Source organism: Mercenaria mercenaria, chromosome 12 (genome assembly GCF_021730395.1).
Source record: "Mercenaria mercenaria strain notata chromosome 12, MADL_Memer_1, whole genome shotgun sequence".
In the NCBI taxonomy this organism is placed as follows: Eukaryota; Metazoa; Mollusca; class Bivalvia; order Venerida; family Veneridae; genus Mercenaria; species Mercenaria mercenaria.
This window is the reverse complement of record NC_069372.1, coordinates 23,924,423-23,945,572: the sequence shown is the minus strand read 5'-3', so window position 1 is coordinate 23,945,572 and position 21,150 is coordinate 23,924,423. Positions and strand designations below refer to the sequence as shown.

The following is a 21,150-nucleotide window of genomic DNA, read 5'->3' as shown; positions in this document are numbered from 1 at the left end:
TATAGGAATGCACTTTTCCTTCATTCCGTCTTTCCGTCATTACGTCATTCTGTCATTCCGTTCGTCCGCAATTTCGTGTCCGGTCCATAACTCTGTCATCCATGAAGGGATTTTAATATTACTTGGCACAAATGTTCCCCATGATGAGACGACGTGTCATGCGCAAAACCCGGACCCCTAGCTCAAAGGTCAAGGTCACAATTGGAGGTCAAAGGTCAACAGGGCTTTTTTCCTGTCCGGTCCACAACTCTCCCATCCTTGAAGGGATTTTAGTATTACTTGGCACAAATGTTTCCCCATGATGAGATGATGTGTCCATGCGCAAATCCCGGACCCCTAGCTCAAAGGTCAAGGTCACAATTGGAGGTCAAAGGTCAACAGGGCTTTTTTCCTGTCCGGTCCATAACTCTCCCATCCATGAAGAGATTTTAATATTACTTGGCACAAATGTTCCCCATGAGGAGACGACGTGTCATGCGCAGAACCTGGACCCCTAGCTTTAAGGTCAAGGTCACAATTGGAGGTCAAAGGTCAACAAGGCTTTTTTCCTGTCCGGTCCATAACTCTCCCATCTATGAAGGGATTTTAATATTACTTGGCACAAATGTACCTCATAATAAGACGATGTGTCATGCACAACTTTCAGTCCCCTAGCACAAAGGTCAAGGTCACACTAAGCAGTCAAATGTTAACATAGCATGAACAGGGTCTGTTTCGTGTCCGGTCCATAACTCTGACATTCATTAAGGGATTTTAATATCACTTAGCACAAGTGTTCCCCATGATGAGACGACGTGTCATGGCGCAAATCCCGGACCCCTAGCTCAAAGGTCAAGGTCACAATTAGGGGTCAAAGGTCAACAGTTTTTTTTTCCTGTCCTGTCCATAACTCTGCCATCCATGAAGGGATTTTAATATTACTTGGCACAAATGTTTCCCATGATGAGACGACACCCAGTACCCTAGCTTAAAGTCAAGGTCACACTTTGAGATCAAAGGTCAAGAGGATTTTTTTTCCTGTCCGGTCTATAACTTTGTCATGCAAGCAGGATTTAGATATCAGTTGGCACAAATATTCCCTGGATGAGACAACATGTCATGCGCAAGAACCAGGTCCCTAGTCTAAGGTCAAGGTCATATTTAGAGGTCAAAGGTCAAATTCAAGAATGACTTTGTATGGAACATTTCTTTTTCATGCATGGAGGGATTTTGATGTAACTTGGACCAAATGTTCACCACCATGAGGCACCCTTGTTTTTAGAATTACGTCCCTTTGTTGTTACTATAAATAGATTTTAATGTAACTTTTTTATTACTGGCGGTAAAAAAAAATCGAGACTACTTTTCTGTGGTACAGCATGCATGTTACATCCAATTTTTAGGTGTATTTTGACCTATCTCTACCTGGTAAAGAGTTTCTTGTGGACTTATATTATTATTATTATTTTTTTTTTTTTTTTTTAAAGATTAATTTCCCTTTGTTGTTACTATAAATAACTTACATGATAACATTTTTATAATCAGCCAAAAAAATTCAATATGAAAACAACTGTGGGTTTTTATATATGCACATTTTAATCCAAGTGTGTTGTTATAACATATTGTATATGTAGTACAATATTGTTTATACATCATTGACAGATATCAGTTCATTATGTTATACTGCAGTAGAGAAAATTAGGTGCCTTCCAGTAGGGGACTTTGTATCGCATGGCAATACTTCATTCACTTGTTTGCCAAAGGCTCAGGGCTAGTTTTTAGCGGGGACACTGGCATCCAGCATGAACACTGATCTATCATGAAGAAACAGATTTGGTCTATTGTATTTTCTTCCTTACACCTCTCTCATTTTTATACGCCTGCTTTGAAAAAAAAGCAAAACATATGTATGATGTGATGGCGTGTCCGTCGGACTGTCCTTCCATCATAATTTGTGTCCGGAACATAACTTCATAATCACTAAACATATTGACTTTATACTTGGCATATAAGTAAATCCAGATAAGACGATATGCAGTGTTTGAACCGGCTCTGTAGGCCAGAGGTCAGCGTCATGAATTGAGCTCAAGGATCAAAACTGTCCATCATATTTAGTGTTGGGAGCGTAACATTGATTGATTGATTTATTTCGGCAAAGGAAAACATATAATGGTTTACAAACATTCTTATAATGTTAAAATTCTAACATATTGAAATATTAAATAAATAAATAAATAAATAAATAAATAAATATTAAATAATACAAAATTAAACCATTATATGCATCCAATACCAAGGATAACACAAAAAAGCGCCAGCGCTTGTTTCCATTGTGGTCCTTTGGCACTGGTGGCATGACATAGAGAGGCACTATTTAAATTTAACACATATTACAAACATTATTAATATATCACAGAATAATTCTAAATAGAAATATCACAGGTGACTGACATCAATTATTATGAAAATAATATCCTATCGTACAGAAACATATCTCAGGAAAATATATCATCACAGTAATTACTATATGTATGGGAAATTGAACACTGTAAGCACATCATGGATAGATGGTTAAGAATGAAGATGTTGGTAAAATATTAAGAAATAGTTTTACCTTAGCCGAAGAAAACAACAAATTTTGAAAATGTATTACATGTAACTTTAAATTTAAAAATTCAAAAGATGTTTGAAAACTGTTCATTAAATGTTTTTTGGAGGCATCCTTAAAAACTGCTGATTTTGTAATGTTTGTGATTTCAGAAGGTAGCCCATTCCATAGTTTGGCTCCTAAAAAACAAAATGATTTTGATCCCGACCCCTTTACCTTAGGAAGACCATAAGCCCCTTTATTCCTGAAACAGGTATTATATCTATGTAAAGAATCTTGACCAACAAAATAATCATTCATATACCCAAGATATTAACCTTTTGAGGTATTGACTTCAATTTTAGATGAAGGTAGATGGCGATGAGACGATGTGCAGAGTGCATGAACCAGGGTGGTAGGTCAAGTTCAGATGTGCCAATCATACATGACCTAAAGGTATTGACATGAAACATGGAATATAGGCAGGTGGCGATGCCCTTAAAGGGCAAATTTGAAAGATTCTGTGTAAGTTCTATCACACTGTTACTGCCAAGTGATCAGTTCATATTTGAAAAAAAACAAAACTGAAGTTTCGCAGGTCTGACTGATCAGAAATGATGGAAAAGCTGTAAAAATATTTTTATTTACAAGGAAATTGCTGTTAGCTGACAAAGTAAATGCATCAGAGGTCTGGATTCCGCTGGATATGTCATTTTGACAAAATTGAATTTGTTACAGTTATCATAATGAAGTGGTAGAGAGTCATACTTAGGCGTAAAAGAAAAATTTACGATATCCCGACGTACCCTAAATTTTTGGCCCTACGCTAAATGTTTTTATGGCCATGAAAAGTATTTCTTTTCAACTGTATTCATTTTTATGCCCCCGAAGGGAGGCATATAGTTTTTGAACCGTCTGTCATTCTGTCGGTCTGTCCGCAATTTTCGTGTCCGGTCCATATCTTTGTCATCCATGGATGGATTTTCAAATAACTTGGCATGAATGTGTACCACAGTAAGACGACGTGTCGCGCGCAAGACCCAGGTCCGTAGCTCAAAGGTCAAGGTCACACTTAGACGTTAAAGGTCAATTTTCATGATAGTGCATTGATGGCCGTGTCTGGTCCATATCTTTGTCATCCATGGATGGATTTTCAAGTAAATACGCATAAATGTGTGGCACAGTAAGACGACGTGTCGCGCGCAAGACCCAGGTCTGTAGCTCAAAGGTCAAGGTCACACTTAGACGTTAAAGGTCATATTTCATGATAGTGCATTGATGGGCGTGTCCGGTCCATATCTTTGTTATTCATGCATGGATTGTAAAATTATTGGGCATGAATGTGTACCACAGTAAGACGACGTGTCGCGCGCAAGACCCAGTCCGTAGCTCAAAAGTCAAGGTCACACTTAGATGTTAAAGGTCATATTTCATGATAGTGCAATGATGGGCATGTCCGGTCCATATCTTTGTCATTCATGCATGGATTTTAAAATAACTACACATGAATGTGTGGCACAGTAAGACGACGTGTCGCACGCAAGACCCAGGTCCGTAGATCAAAGGTCCTAAACTCTAACATCGGCCATAACTATTCATTCAGAGTGCCATCGGGGGCATGTGTCATCCTATGGAGACAGCTCTTGTCTGACACAAAGATAATTTCCGAAAAGTCTTGCTATATTTAAAAAAATGAAGAAAAAAGAAAATTTGTAAACAGTGATGTTTTTCTAATGGCCTTAACTTTCTCAAAACACAAAATTATATCAAAAAATTTTTTATCAATGGAAAGGTTATAAAACAAGAAATTTATTAATCACTTTTAATCAATATTTCGAGATAAAATGGATTAATTATGAAACTTAACTTGCAGTGCTTTTCTAAAAGTTTTAAATATCACTACGCCACTATTAAAATTATATGTCATTTAAAATGGTTAGTCATTTGAAAAGATGTTTAGACATGACAGTATGAAAATTGTAAGTATTTCAAAACTTTTTGAATTTTGAAAATCCATAAATGAGCAAAAAAGTTATTGAAATTTAAAAATTCTTATCCCATACACAAACGATGTAAAAACATTTGTTTTGACCACCACTAAATAAACAGATGTTTATGCATGACGTCACAGTGATCTCCTTTTTATTGATTTATATCTTCATATTCAACTTCATACTTGTGTTTCGTAAAAAATAGGTAGGCAATTGTGTCTCTACACTAAATTAGTATTAGTAAAGATTATATCCGACTCTATGAAATGAAATTATATACAAATTTAAATCTGCCAAAGATTGTATACATCAGTACATACATATACATGTATAAACATGCAGTATATTATATGGAAAAACCCCCTAGGCTATAAATAGCTTAAAACCTATAAATAATATCTATTCACAACTTTAATCTAGTGGTTACACTTATGAACATGTTGTGTTGAGTTTGTGTATTACTGGGTCACATTTTATACAGGTATGAGCTCAACTTAATATACAGTATACATGTACCTATAGATACTGATTCTAATTATTACATATTTGTTGAAATTTAATGTTACTTGCAAAATTACATGAAATATTATAATGCAACTTAAACATTGGTAATTTAGTATAATGGTGTGATGGTGTGCTTAACAGCATGTAAAATGCCACATTAAAAAGGACCTTTCTTTAAATTTCAAGTTCAGTTATATTATGTACATGAAAACATTATTTTTTTCTTTCTGAACTCTTGAAAAAAGCTTAATGAAGAAAAAAAAAAGGAATGCCTGAGTCCTTAATATCTATCTATCTGTCTAGTCATACTGCCACGCCCTCTTTTCTAGTACTACGTGCAGGTGTGCGAGAAGATTAATAGAAGAAATATACAGGAGGGAAAAAAAGTAATACAAGTGTATTTGTGAAGTGTTGAAAATCAAAGATGACTGTTGTTAAAAAGAAAAGCATACATAGGCCTAAATGGGCCATGATTGGCTACCTGTACCAGCTTGTTCTATAACCTGAATTATCCTGGATTCTTTACCTGTACCAGTTTGTTCTCTTATTTCATAGTTCCTGCCATCTCTCCCGGTACCAGCTAATTCTCTGTCCTGAATGTTCCTGCATCCTCTCCTTGAATTGGCTTGTTCTCTCATTTCACTGTTCTTGGATTTTCTCCCTGTACCAGCTTGTTCTTTTACCTGAATGTTCCCAGATTCTCAACCTGAACCAGCTTGTTCTCTAACCTGAATCTTCCCAGATTCTCAACCTGTACCAGCTTATTGTCTAACTTGAATGCTCCTGGATTCTATACCTGTACCAGCTTGTTCTCTAAATTGAATGCTTCTGGAGTCTCTCCCTGTAGCAGCATGTTCTTACTTTTCCTGAATTTTCTACCTGTAACTATCAGCTTGTTTTATAATTTCAGTGTTCCTAGATAGTCTCCCTGTACTGGCTTGTTCTCTAATTTTAATGTTCTTGGATTGTCTCCCTGTACTGGCTTGTTCTCTAATTTTAATGTTCCTGTAGTCTCTCCCTGTACCAGCCTATTCTCTTATTTGTTCTATAATGTGAATGTTTCTGGATTCTCTACCTGTATTAGCTTGCTCTGTAACCAACTGTTCCTGGATTCTCTACCTGTATTAGCTTGCTCTGTAACCAACTGTTCCTGGATTCTCTACCTGTATTAGCTTGCTCTGTAACCAACTGTTCCTGGATTCTCTACCTGTATTAGCTTGCTCTGTAACCAACTGTTCCTTGATTCTCTACCTGTATTAGCTTGCCCTGTAACCAACTGTTCCTGAATTCTCAACCTGTATTAGCTTGCTCTGTAACAAACTGTTCCTGGATTCTCTACCTGTATCAGTTTGTTCTCTGATTTCAATGTTCCTGGATTCTCTCCCTTTACTGGCTTGTTCTCAGATTTTAATGTCTCGGATTCTTTCTCTGTACAGGATTGTTCTCTAATTTCAGTGTTCCTGTTTCTCTCAGAGTACCCACTCAATGTTCTCTAATTTCAATGTTCCTGATTCTCTCCAAGTACCCACTCAACGTTATCAAATTTCAGTGTTCCTTTATTCTTACCCTGCACTGGCTTATTCTCTAATTTCAGTGTTTCTCAATTATCTCCCAGTACTAGCTTGTTCTGTAGCCTGAATGTTCCTGGATTCTCTACTTGTACCAGCTTACTCTAATCTGAATGTTCCTAAATACTCTTCATGTACAAACTTCTTCATTGACCTTAACAATACTTGATTCTCTGCCTGCACAGGCATGACCACTTACTGGAATATTCTTGGAACTTTGATTCTCTGCCTGCACTGACTTTTCTTCACAAGTAAATGACAGCAGCTGAATCAAAAGTGGACAACTGTCATATTGTCAGGAAACATTATTACACTATCTCCATGTGTTAAGTTGCAACCTGTCAGTTCATTGTCTAGGGGCCTCCACAATTGACTTCAGATCACATGCCCCTCATTTATATGGGTTCAAGCCTTGCTTGGGTTATAGAATTCTTCATGTGAGGTAACCATTCAGGTATGTGGCTTACAGAAGTATAGTCTTCCACCACCATAAAAGTCTGTGAAGTTTTCGTATGACTTATAATTGTATTGGCATTACTTCAAACCCAACAATTCATAGACTATACTGTACAACTGAGCTAAGCAAAAATGCTGAGTAATACAATCGTGTTCTTTTTCATTTATTTTTAGCTCGACTTTTCTGCGGTACCGTTGCTTTTGGTAAAAGTTTTTGATGAAGTCAGATATCTCTGTTACTATCAGAACTATTGACTTGAAGCTTTTAAGTAGTTATTTACTGTCACAGTCTGCACCAGGACAAACAATCCTGATAACTCTGATTTGAATTTTGATAAATTTATGCTCCTTTTTAACTTAACATCATTCTGGTTAAAGTTTTTGATAAAGTCAAATAATAATCTTTGTTACTATCAAAGCTTTTGACTTGAAACCTGAAATAGTTATCAACAGTCAAAGTCTACACCAGGAGAAAAAAAACCCATAACTGTGGTTTTAATTTTTGGCAAAGCTATGCCCATTTTTAACGTAGAATTTTTGGCCAAAGTTTTATATAACATCCAATATCTCTGTTACTTTCAAAGCTATTGACTTGAAATATAGAATAGCTGTTAACTATCAAAGGTACACCATAAGAAACAATCCCCATAACTCTGATTTGAATTTTAACAGAGTTATGCCCCTTTTTCTAGCTCAGCTCTAATTCAGAGTCAAGCACTGAGGAATGTGGAGTGTGCTGTCTTACAGATAGCTCTTGTTATAAAAAGGAAAAACGCAATCAGCATGATGAGGATTCAAAAATACAAAGACACAGTCATTATGAATGGACTCGGAGTTTTCATGAACCTCATACTCAATTTTATTGGGATCTTGTGTCTATAGCAGTATGTTAGTATAATCATATTAACCCTTATCATGCTGGACAAGACTGAGTCTGCCTTTAAGCAACCAGTGTAGATCATGTTCAGCCTGCACATCCATGCAGTCTGATCATGATCTGCACTGTTCGCCATTCAGTCAGTATCTTTTTGGTATTCACCCCTTTTAACAGTAAATGGTTCTGTCTAAATTAAAAGATGGACAAAAGTTCATTATAGAAATTTAGCATGTTAAGGACTAACAAAAACAAAAGTAATTGTGTATTTGCAGAAGATAATGGCTGTACCCCAGCTTGTATCGTGTGAATGGTTGAATGAGAGGATTAAGTCTGGAAATTTGGATAAAATTGTTATCGTGGATGTATCCTGGGCAAGTACCAAGGACTGTCGGCAGGACTATAACAAGTAAGGGACATTTGGTGGTATTTTGCACCTCGGATTTTAAATATGACAAAGAATTTAAGTGTAAAACATTTTATTTTAAAGGTGCATTAATATCTGTTATTATACCTCACAGAAATGTCCAATGCAAATTTCCCATTAATTTAACATGAATAATACAGCGAATTTGCCCATTCCAAACCAGTTTTTAATTTTTTATCATTTTACTATGTCCAGTTTATATTTTAAATATAAATTTCATTTTAAATGCTGGACAAATATGTCACAATTAAAATATGTGAAAAGAAATTCGAAACAAAACATTGTAACAGATTTCTGTAATTGATCAGACTGGTACTGTGCGTAAACCGGGTCATACTCGCCTATTCCGAATCACCACAAATGACCTGAAATGGTTTTCTTACTACTATCCACAACAACATAAAACTACCATCTTGAATCGAAAACTGAAATTATTTTATGTCAGGAATAGAAATAATCGCATTTAAGGCCAATTAAATAACTAAAACGATAGGCATGACATCCTTCTTTGGCATTATTGAAATATTCTGTTTTAAAACAGACATGTGGGCGGTCTTGTCCTTTATGTGAATTAAATAGTCACATTGTATAATAATACCTCCACATTTTTCTTTAACATTTGGCCATGGGTAAAAACAATAACATAAATTAATATTTTGGACACACTGAATTGATATTTTTTCTGCAATCTTTAAACAACGTGCAGCAGAACCGAACTGAAAATGTGTGATTCGGAATAGGCACAACGTATGCCATCTATATTTCCTCTTCAGGCATCTCAATGGACAAATTGTTTTTAATGTGGGATATTTGACTGGAAAGAGCATAAAATTTCATTCTTTTTAATCTCCCTTCCGTTTCATTTCATTAAAAAACTAGAACGCAAGCGCTCTTTGAATCTGACATTTTTGTTTACATTCGTCAAATTTCCACATAAGAAAAAATATAGCATTTGGACAATGTTGTAAATATGTATTATGTAAGAATAACTTGAACATTTACCAGCAATTAATTATTAGTTTAATGTATTAGATATAAAACCAAAACATAGCTTACGGTTTTTCTTGACGTATGCGCGACGTCTGCTTAAAAACTTGGAAATGAGTCAATTTACAGACTGGTTCGGAATAGGCAAGTTCACTGTATATTATATTCCCCAGTGATTTTATATCACATGCGCAAAATCGTTATTTTCAATTTCTGCGCAGGTGATATGATCCATAATTTCATATCACATGCGCAACAGCGTTATTTTGTTTTTCTGCGCATGTGATATTATTTTTTCATATCATCCGTTGAGAGATTGATACTTTCGCATTGATTAAAAGACTGAGTCGAAAGATTTTCAGACGAGGCGCTTTTTAATATATAATTATACGTTAGGATTAAATTACCCTTTTCTGGTGCTCTTGCATATGCGAACACAGCCGAATTTTCTTTTTTATGCTACGTGCAAAATATTTCGAAAACAATCTTTCATCAAATATTGAATTGAAACTACCACAATAAGTATGGAAATGATCTAACTAAGAAAATGAGTGTTCGCACTTACATGTTTAATTTGGAAAAAAGAAAGTTATCGCCATTTTTCGAATGCTACTGATTGGCGCAATGTTGAAATATTAGAATAAATATAGGGTTCAGCGATATGTAAACGTCTCGACTAAATGTATCAAAAAAGTGTTACCACACAGCAAAGTCGCCACAAATTATGAGTGCTAACAAGTAAAGACTCTTTAATTCTGTCTTTATTATTTGGTTAGTAATTACTTTTTAATGTTAAATAAATTATTATGTTGATTTTCCAGTAAATGCTTTGACCCTTATAAGCTTTCGGTATAATAAAATATATATCGGCTGGCGCCTCGGTCAATATTACTCGCGGTGAACATTTTTCATATCACCCTCTCAGGAATGCAATATTTATATATTGTCAATTTTTATATAAAAAGAAGATAATGCAACTTCATGGTCTGTACCATGAAATACATCATTTAAGATTATATGATTAAAAAAGACTACAGTTTTACAAAATAATGCATCTTACTAAAATGTCTTTGATGGTCTGATATGTGATAAAGATTGTAGTTGCAGGGTATTATTGTTAACCCTTAACCTGCTATATTTCTATAATGGACTGGTCCATCTTTCAGTTTGGACAGTACCACTTATTACTCCAAGGGGTTTTCACTGAAAATTTACTGACTGAATAGCGAACAGTGCAGACCATGATCAGACTGCACGGATGTGCAGGCTGATCTTGGTCTGCACTGGTCGCAAAGGCAGAATCATCTGCCGCCAGCAGGCTAAGGGTTAAATAGAAAAGTATGGCAGGGAAATCTGTAGATCTTTTAGTTTAGGTAAAGAAAATATATTTCAGGCAATTAAGTCTTATATGAAGGCAAGTGCTTTTATAAAGCTGCAGTGAGCTCCAAGACTCGAAACCTCCATCAGTTTTCTTTTGCTAATTGTAGGCAGCACATTCAAGGGGCTCGATACATTGATGTTTTATCAGCAGAACACACAGACATGTACCCTAGGAATATTCCTACTGTTGAAGCTTTCACACTGGTCGCACAGCAGGCAGGGATAAATTCGGACTCTCACATTATAGTTTACAGCAACTCGGACAGGGCTGGCTACTTCATGGCAGGTAGAGGATGGTGGACATTTAGGGTAGGTTGTAGAATTCGGGGACATTCAGGATAGGTAATAAAGCTTTGGGATATTCAGGATAGGTGGTAAAACTTCTGGACATTTAGGTTAGGTGCTAACACTTGAATAAATGGGATAGATGGGTAAAAGATTGGGACATTCAGTATAGGTGTTAAAATCTTAGGACATTACTTGTGATTTAGGGGCTGGGGTTTCAGTTGACTTGATTAAACTAGGAAATATTCAAAGTAGGGTGCTTAAACCTTGGAAATGTTTCCATTTTCCATATTACAGTTTCCTGCTAAGAAAAAGCAGTTTTGAGGAGCATATAGTTGTGGCTTTGTCGGTCTGTCTGTCCCACTTTTGTCAGGAGTATAACTTGAAAAGTAGTAATGGCATTTGATTGAAACTACAGATATAGTCTTAAAAGCCAATAAGACATAGTGCATAGTGCAGACTCAAACAGCCATAACTCTACCTTACCTTGTTTTGAATTATCTCCCTTTATTATACAATATAAGGCATGTCTGGAGCATTATTTGAAAATTACTAAAGGCATTTCATTGAAACTTCACAAAATGACACAGGCTATTGATGAGAAGTGCAGTGTCAAAGAATCATATTGCTGCCTTACCTAGTTTTTTAATTATCTCCCTTTATTATACAAAATGTGGCCTGTCAAGAGCACTACATGTACTTGAAAACTATAAATGGCATTTCATTTAAACTTCACAAAATGATAGAGGCAAATATTATACTTAATGATATGACCATTGCTTTAACTATCTCTTTTCACTTTCTTCTTTTTTAAATTATCTCCATTTTTTAAAAAAATTTTTTTAGTTTCATATACTTTATTCCCCATATTGATACAAGCACATGAATCAGGAAGCATCATTCTATGTCGGCACTTACCATGCTGTACACATTTATGTCTGCCTGTCTGACCAGTGTATGCAGTCTGATCAAGATCTGCACTGTTGCCATTCAGTCAGTATCTTTTTGGTAAGCAGCTCCCTTTTAAATTGTAGATTAAACATTTTTCATTTTTCAGTGTTTGATAATGTGACCTCAACCTTTTATTTACTTTAGTGTCCTTTTATGTAGTACTATGCATTTTATTTCAGCATTTTGGTCACAAAAATGTATCAATACTTGATGGTGGTTTATCAAAGTGGCTACAGTTAGGATATCCTACAACAGATCAGTGCACAGATATACAGGTATATGTGGGCAGGATATACATTATATTGTTTTGAAAAAATGAGGCATAATTATTGTACCCGCCGACAACAAAGTTGTAAGGGGGGGTGTATACTGGTTTCAGGTTGTCTGTCTGTCCGTCTGTCCGTAGACACAATCTTGTGTGCACCAACTCTCCTCATCCCCTTGACACAATTTAATGAAACTTCACACAAGTGTTCAGTAACAACAGTTTTACTGTAGTTGTGCATGGTGCTTGTTAGGTTTTTTCAGAAAAAAAATTGCAGATTTACGGGACTTTGATTTTTGTAACTATATTATATACATACAGTCTGCATATGCTATCTTGTGTGCACCAACTCTCCTCATCCCCTTGACACAATTTAATGAAACTTCACAAAAGTGATCAGTAACAACAGTAATTGTGCATGATGCATGTTAGGTTCTTTCAGAAAATTTTTTGCAGAGTTATGGGACTTTGTTTTTTGTTACTATACTATATACATAGACACAATCTTATGTGCACCAACTGTCCTCATCCCCTTGACACAATTTAATAAAACTTCACACAAGTGATCAGTAACAACAGTAGTTGTGCATGATGCACGTTAGGTTCTTTCAGAAAAAAAATTTGCAGAGTAACGGGACTTTGATTTTTGTTACTATACTATATACATACAGTCTGCATATGCAATCTTGTGCGTGCATAATCTCTTGACCCCATGTACACAATTTAATGAAACTTAAGACAAGTGATCAGTAGTAACCCTAGTTGTGCAAGGTGCATGTTAGGTTCCTTCAGAAAAACATTCGGCACAGTTATGGGACTTTGTTTCTTGTTAATATACTATGTACATACAGTCTGCATATGCAATCTTGTGCGCGCCTAATCTCCCGAACCCTTGCACACAATTTAATGAAACTTCACACAATTGATCAGTACTAACCCTACTTGTGCATGGCGCATATGTTACGTTCTTTTAGATAAATATTCTGCAGAGTTATGGGACTTTGTTTTTTGTTACTATACTATATACATAGAGTCTTTATACTTACAGTCCACATAATTTGCAGTCTTTTGTGCATCAGATTGCAATGTACTGTGTCAGTGCGTGTGGGGGGTACATTCATCACCTTTAGTGATAGCCTGATAGGTCTAGTTTAAACTGTTATGGTGTTGTCTGTTTACAGCCCTCAATATGTAAGAAAGCTGGCAACTTTAGGAGGATCATTATTGTTTCAGTCATTAGGTCAAAGGTCAAGATCACACTGACCTTTATATGGAAAATGGTTTCCGGACTCTTTGGCTTATGGTATAATAGTTAACTGCTTTCATGCATTGACTAAGCACCACTAAAAGAAAAGGTCTATTGTATTTGCGATAAGTAGATCAAAGGTCAAGGTCACATGGACCTGACTTAACTTCTTTCTGAAGTCAGAAAGTATAATAACTACTTTTAAAAACTTTACACAATGGCTAAGTATGACTTGAGAAAGATCTTGCAGTCAGTACCTCACAGGTCAAGGTGACAGTGACCAAAATTATTTATTTGGTTTTTGCTGTAAATTGAATTATATCCCTTTATTTATTATGCCCCCCTACGAAGAAGGAGGGGTAAATTGTTTTGCAGATGTTGTTAGGTCTGTCCGTCAGTCGGTCTGTATGTAGACCAACTTCTTTCTGGATGATAACTCAAGAACGCTTGGGCCTAGGATCATGAAAATTGATAGGAAGGTTGGTCATCACCTGCAGATGACCCCTATTGATTTTGAGATCTGTATGTCGAAGGTCAAGGTCACAGTGACCCTGAACAGTTTAACGGTTTCTGGATGATAACTCAAGAACGCTTGGGCCTAAGATCATGAAAATTGAAAGGGAGGATGGTCATGACCAGCAGATGACCTAAATTGATTTTGAGGTCAGTATGTCAAAGTTCAAGGTCACAGTGACATGGAACAGTTAAATGGTTTCCAGATGATAAGTAAAGATTGCTTGGGCCTAGGATCATGAAAGTTGATAATCATGACCAGCAGATGACCCCTATTGATTTTGAGGTCAGTAGGTCAAAGGTCAAGGTCACAGTGACCAGGAACAGTAAAATGGTTTCCGGGTGATAACTCAAGACCACTTGGGCCTAGGATCAGGAAAATTGATAGGGAGATTGATCATGACCAGCAAATGACCCCTATTGATTTTGAGCTCATTTGGTCAAAGTGCATGGTCAGATTGGCCAGGAACAGTTAAACGGTTTCTGGACGATAACTTGAGAACGCTTGGGCCAAGGGTCATGAAAGATGATAGAGAGGTTCATCAAGACTAGCAAATGACCCCTATTGATTTTAAGGTCAGTAGGTCAAAGGTCAAGTTTACAGTGACCCAGAACATTTAAACTGTTTCCAGACAATAACTTGAGAACGCTTGGGCTTAGGATCATGAGACTTAATATGGAGTTTAGTCATGACCTGTAGATGACTCCTATAGATTTTGAGGTCTGTAGGCTAAAAGTCAAGGTCACATTGACCCGGAACAGTTAAACCCTTTCCGGACGATACCTTGAGAATGCTTAGGCCTAGGATCACTAAACTTGATTGGGAGGTTGATCATGACCAGCAGATGACCCCTGTTGATTTTGTGGTCAATATGTCAAAGGTCAATGTCACATTGAACCAGAACAGTAGAACTTCTGTTTACAGTGAGCAAATAATTTCTGTTCCTTGTGCAATTACTGAATGCATCAAGGGGGGCATTTCGTGTTAGACAAGCTCTTGTCTTTTTTTTAGCTCACCTGTCACATAGTGACATGATTAACTTTTGTGATCGCCCTTCGTCCGTCCGTCTGTCTGTTCACATTTTCTTGTGAACATGATAGAGACCACAGTTTGCAATAAGTTTCAGTCAAACTTGCACACCACTTATATTGGCATAATATCTTGGTTCCTTTCAAAAACTGGCCAGATCCCATCTTGGGTTCCAGAGTTATGGCCCCTTAAAGGGCCAAAGTTTACTATTTTTGCCTTGTGAACACGATAGAGACTGCATTTTGCAATCAACTTTAATCAGACTTGCACACAAGTTGTACTGGCATAAATTCTCTGTTCCTTTTGAAAACTGGCCAGATCCCGTCATGGGTTCTAGAGTTATTGTCCCTTAAAGGGCCAAAATTTGCTATTTTTTGGCTTGTGAACACGATAGAGACCACATTTGCAATCAACTTTAATCAAACTTGCACACAACTTGTATTGGCGTAATATCTTGATGCCTTTTGAAAACTGGCCAGATCCCATCATGGGTTCCAGAGTTATAGCCCCTTTAAGGGCCAAATTTGCTATTTTTGACTTTTGAATACAATAGAGACCTCATCTTGCAATCAGCATTTATCAAACTTGCACACAATTTGTATTGGCATAATATCTTGGTTGCTTTTGAAAACTGGCCAGGTCCCATTATGGGTTCCAGAGTTATGGCTCCTTATAAAGGGCCAAATTTTGCTATTTCGGCTTTTGCAGCCATATAGAGACTTCATTTATGGTATGATTCGATACAGACTTGCAAATTAACTTTAACCTAACCCTAACCTGTCAGATCCAATCATAGGTTCTAGAGTTATGACCCCTGAATGAACATTGAAAGTTCCAAAGTTTGTTCATTTTTACCTTGTGAACACGATAGATACCGTATTTTGCATTCAACTTTAGAAAGTCATGCACACAACTTTTATCACAACAAGATATCGGTTCCAGTTGCTTGATGGTCAAGGTCACACATTGAGGTCAAGGTCAGCACTTAAAGACACTTATTCTGGTATGCCTGGTATGTGGCCTATGGAGATCATAAGGTTTCTGCGTTATTGAACTACCTACTGTCAATACAATCATAGGTCAGGACCCTGTGTATGAGTCCCAAAGTTGTTCTTTTACCTAAAATAGATACCTGTATTGCTTCACTGTGAAGTCACAACAATTTCAACAGTGATATGTTCCATTGCTTATTAACAACAATAGTCAGTCACACTTGTTATCTCTGCAACTATTGATGGTATTGGTTTTGAAACATAATGTGTCATTGTATGTCGTTAGGTTAACCTAGACACTATGCACTTATTTTATATCTGATTACCTCCCCTGATTTTAATCAAAATGGATTTATATCAGTAAGTACTTATAGGACTCATTTGAAATTTCATTGTCATGAGTTGGACTGAGACAATTAAGGTTGATAACTACAGACTGATTTTATGTCAGATTACCTCCCTTTATTTCAAATTAAAATGGGTATATCTCCGTAACTAATTAAGATACTGATCTGAAATTTCATTTATGCCTTCACATGGACTTGAACAATAGTGTAGATACATATTGACTCAATTTATGACAAATTAGCTCCCTTTATTTCTTATGTAAATGAATATACCTTAGCAGTTTCTAATGAGATTGGTTATAAATGTTATTTATGTCTTCCAGGGTAAGGAATAGTCATGCTAGTATAAAAATGCAGCATTTGAGCCTAGGACCCTCAAACTTGGTTTGGAGATTGGCCCCGACTAGTGACCCATAGGTCAAAAGGAACTGTTACAAGAAAATATTTGTTTGTTTGTTTTGGGTTTAACGCCATTTTTCAACAGTATTTCAGTCATGTAACAACGGGCAGTTAACCTAACCAGTGTTCCTGGATTCTGTACCAGTACAAACCTGTTCTCTGCAAGTATCTGCCAACTTCCCCACATGAATCAGAGTTGGAGGACTAATGATATCAGACACAATGTCGTTTATCAAATAGTCACGGAGAACATACGCCCTGCCCGAGGATCAAACTCACGACCCCGCGATCCGTAGACCAACGCTCTTACCTACTGAGCTAAGCGGACGGGTTAGAAAATATTTATCCTGATGATATTTAATGTGTATGCCTATGTAATCTATGTCCAAACTTAATCTTATCAATAAGAGCAGTGGTACTCGAGTGAGTGATATAGGGCAATCATGGCCCTCTTGTTTATTTTTTTTTATGGCTGTTGTTAACTTTTTTTGTTTCAGTTTTTAGCTAGACTGTTTGAAGAATATGTAGATCTGTTGGACTCGGCCATTTGTCTGCATCTGTGTCTGTGTCCTGATTTCATTTAGATTTTTTTATGTAAGCTTGTGTCTCAGTAACCACTTGAGGAAATGAATCGGAACTTCAAACACTTATCCACTGTGATGAGCTGAGACTTGCATTGTTCACATTTCATAACTCTGTTTGCTTTTTACAGAATTATGAAGCTTTTTGTCAATTGATAGGACTTTTGAATAGTCGAACATTGCTGTCCTCTGACAGCTCTTGTTTTCTTTACTTCCAGTGTTGCTTGTGATTCTTACTATATATATATTTAGTCCTCCTCCCCCATTCTCCGACAGACACACCCACAGTATGTACTGACAACTCTTGTTTGTTTTGCCCTGGCTCATTCTATTTACACAAAGGTCATGCCCTGTTAGGTGAAGCACATGTTTTTCTTGTGTTCTTCTCCTTTCAGGTGACTTAATTTATTATTTCATCAAGTATTTTCTGTTTATAGTTTATGTTGATGTCACTCCTGTATTTACAGCCAGGAAACTTTGTTGCATCAATAGATGAAAGTGTATACAGAAGTTATGATGAAGTAAAAGACAATGTAAAGACAGACAAATTTCAAGTGCTAGACACCAGACCAAATACAGCACATACAGGTATTGAAATTGAAATTGCATTTTATATCTTTAGAGTTTAAAGCTACTTGACCACATTTGTGATGAAAGTTTAGGAAAATGGATGAAATCTACCTAAATTAAGCTTTTTTACAGGATTTTGTCCTACATTCAGCTCTATATCTTACTATTTCTGACTTGCTCTGCTCAAGCAACTTACAAATTCCACACAAAACTTCAGTGTGATGCATTTTGACAAATTGTCACAGTATATGTATGCAATGATATGCAAGCAAACTGAAACCTTGTATTATATACTCTGTGTCAAGCTACTGGGGATGGTTGCAGGGACATGTTATATTCCACCTTTGATTTTGTTAAAAAAAAAAAGAATTAAAATTAGAAAAGTTCATCTAGAATATGAAAAACAGAAACAGACTTACAATTATGATAATTATCAATTTTTAAATGGAATGAAGTGAATAAAAGTTATATGGATATGAGATATAAGGATATAGAAGAGCAATTTTTTCCACCTTGATTAAGTATCGTCTGTATTCCAGTAACAATCTGCATTACCTTTTATAGAAAGCAGCATCCCTGGAGCGAAAAACGTCTTCATGGCTGATTTGGTAGATAATGAGAGAGGCACTTTGAAGTCGGAGGATGAGCTGAGACAGGGTGAGATTTAATTATACTATATCTTAGACATAGGAAGTAGATACCTGCTTAATTTCTATAATGAACTTTTCCATCTTTCAATTTGGACAGTACCATTAACTGTTAATAGGGGTGCTTACCAAAATAGCAAACAGTGCAGATCATGATCAGACTGCATGGATATGCAGGCTGATAATGATCTACACTGGTCGCAAAGGCAGAAACAGTCATGTCCAACATGACGAAGGTTAATACAAAAATGAATCCAGAGGGATAGCAGTATCTTAGTGCAATCTCTTAACTTGTTCTTCATGATGTTACATTAACATGCAAATTTCAGCAAAACCAAACGACTATTCAGTTTATAATGAAAACAGTGTCAGTAGGTAAGATGTTGAAGTTTATCAATAGCTGTAACATTTAACTGGCAAATACTTTTATCATTTCAGTATTTAGTTCAGCTGGCGTGGACCTGTCACAACCTTTAGTAACACACTGTTACAGTGGCATGTCATCTTGCGCTGTGGCTTTCACAGCTGAGCTTCTTGGTGCCAAACAGGTTTCTGTTTTCCACGTAAGATTCTTCATTCTGATTTGTTTCATTTGTTCCACAACAAAATGAAATGCTTATTAACCCCCCAGGGGCTTCCAAGACCGGGTGGTTAAGGTCGCAAACTTTGAATCAAGTTGTCCCTCACTGATGATTTAGAGTCTCACTTGGTATGTTGAATTCTCCAAGTGAGGAAGCCATCAAGCTGGCTTACAGAAGGTCAGTGGTTCTACCTGTATGTGTTAAAATAATGCATGGAGTGGTACCTAAAGTACCTAATGAAAGGTCCTTACATTTTGCCTACTTATCCAGGTAGGACATCACCATATCTTTTCTGAAGGGAAAAAACAAGCTACATGTTTGCATACTGACATCATAAATGTAGGGGCAATTTTAAATATACATTATCTTTGAAAATTTTAATATACATTATCTTTGAAAATATTGGATTAACATCAACTGTAGGCAAGAAAAATGCACTAACATGTCTATCTGATTAATACAGCTGTTTTCATAATTTTCTGGACTGCATGCCAAAAAACCTTCAATTCAAGTCCTCGGTTTTCCATTCCAAGCTGTCCCTTCCCTTCAGGAAAACCCAGTAATCATTCCGCATTTTTGAAAAGATAAAAGTAGACATAAATTATGATTTCAGGGAGGATTTACGGAGTGGAAGAAGAAGCAGGGAGAGGATAAGTAACATTTAATTATCATCTATAAAAACAGTACAAGACATCATCTGGCAACATCTGATAGAGAGAGAAAAGTGTGACAATTAAAGTTAATTTTCCAGTATCAGGGTGGTATACACTTACAAAGTTTGAATTGTATATATATGCTGTCCACTGTTCTAAAACATACAGAAAGCTCATTATTTCAGTGTATTTAAACAAAAAATGACAACTTCCACATTCATAGTTCCAGAAAGTGTCCCGAAGATGGTGATAAAATGATAGTGAAAAAGTGTTCTCTATTTCTAAATTTCTTAGTGGCAATCCATATAAAATGTAAAACAGTATACTGTGATTTCATTTGTATTCATGGATGATCAATTTACATATTCAGTAGCTTTGTAAATCCAAGAAATCAAATTCCAATTTCCATTTAATTCATATTAAAAGACATTCGCATTCCAAGGAATAGCTTTTTTTCTTTTTGTTAGCTCACCTGAGCAATGCTCAGGTGGGTTATTGTGATCGCTCGATGACAGGCGTCAGTCATCTGTAAACATTTAGCTAATGTATGCTATAGAGACTGTATTTTTCAACTGATCTTCATGAAATTTTGTCAGAATGGTAGCCTTGATGAAATCTAGGCCAAGTTTGAACAAGAGGGCCAAGATGGCCCTAGGTCGCTCACCTAAGAAACACTCCGTAACAGTGTAAAACATGTTTGACCTAGTGATTTCATGGAAACAAATATTCTGACCAATTTTCATTAAGATTGGACCAAAAAATTGGTCTCTTGCGATAAAACAAGCATTTTCTTAGATATGACCTAGTTTTTGACCCTAGATGACCCATGTTCAAACTCGACCTAGATTTTATCAAGGCAATCATTCTGACCAAAATTCATGAAGATCAACTGAAAAATACAGCCTCTATCACATACAGAAGTTTTTTTCTGTGATTTGACCAAGTGACCTAGTTTTTGACCTCAGATAACCCATATTCAAATTCGACCTAGATTTCATTAAGGCAATCAACCTGACCGAATTCATACAAATCAATTGAAAAAAAACAGTCTCTATCGCATACACAAGATTTTTCTTTAATTTGACCTAGTGACCTAGTTTTTGACCTCAGATAACCCATATTCAAAATCGACCTAGATTTCATCAACGCAATCACTCTGACCAAATTTCATGAAGATCAATTGAAAAATACATCCTCTATTGCATACACAATGTTTTTCTTCGATTTGACCTAGTGACCTAGTTTTTTACCCCAGAATGACCCATTTCGAACTCGGCCTAGATTTTATCAAGGTAATCATTCTGGCTAAATTTCATGAAGATCAGTTGAAAAATACC

At 36.2% G+C, this 21,150-nt stretch overlaps 1 protein-coding gene across 2 annotated transcripts in view; it reads left to right on the top strand.

The window, feature by feature from the left end:
* The window catches only part of LOC123533676 (thiosulfate sulfurtransferase-like), a 58,544-nt gene extending 38,102 nt beyond the window's left edge, over window positions 1-20,442 (top strand). The window contains exons 1-8 of one of the 2 annotated variants that reach the window (XM_045315432.2): window positions 4,938-5,038; window positions 8,235-8,368; window positions 10,861-11,062; window positions 12,169-12,264; window positions 17,830-17,950; window positions 18,497-18,589; window positions 19,018-19,142; window positions 19,774-20,442. In XM_045315432.2, coding sequence (XP_045171367.1) covers window positions 8,241-8,368; window positions 10,861-11,062; window positions 12,169-12,264; window positions 17,830-17,950; window positions 18,497-18,589; window positions 19,018-19,142; window positions 19,774-19,818 — 810 coding nt within the window. In that variant the 5' untranslated portion in view covers window positions 4,938-5,038; window positions 8,235-8,240 and the 3' untranslated portion in view covers window positions 19,819-20,442. Of the gene's footprint in view, window positions 1-4,937; window positions 5,039-8,234; window positions 8,369-10,860; window positions 11,063-12,168; window positions 12,265-17,829; window positions 17,951-18,496; window positions 18,590-19,017; window positions 19,143-19,773 lie in introns of those variants that run through there. The other variant, XM_053519457.1, reaches the window with a different exon arrangement.
* Window positions 20,443-21,150: the final 708 nt, after the last annotated feature.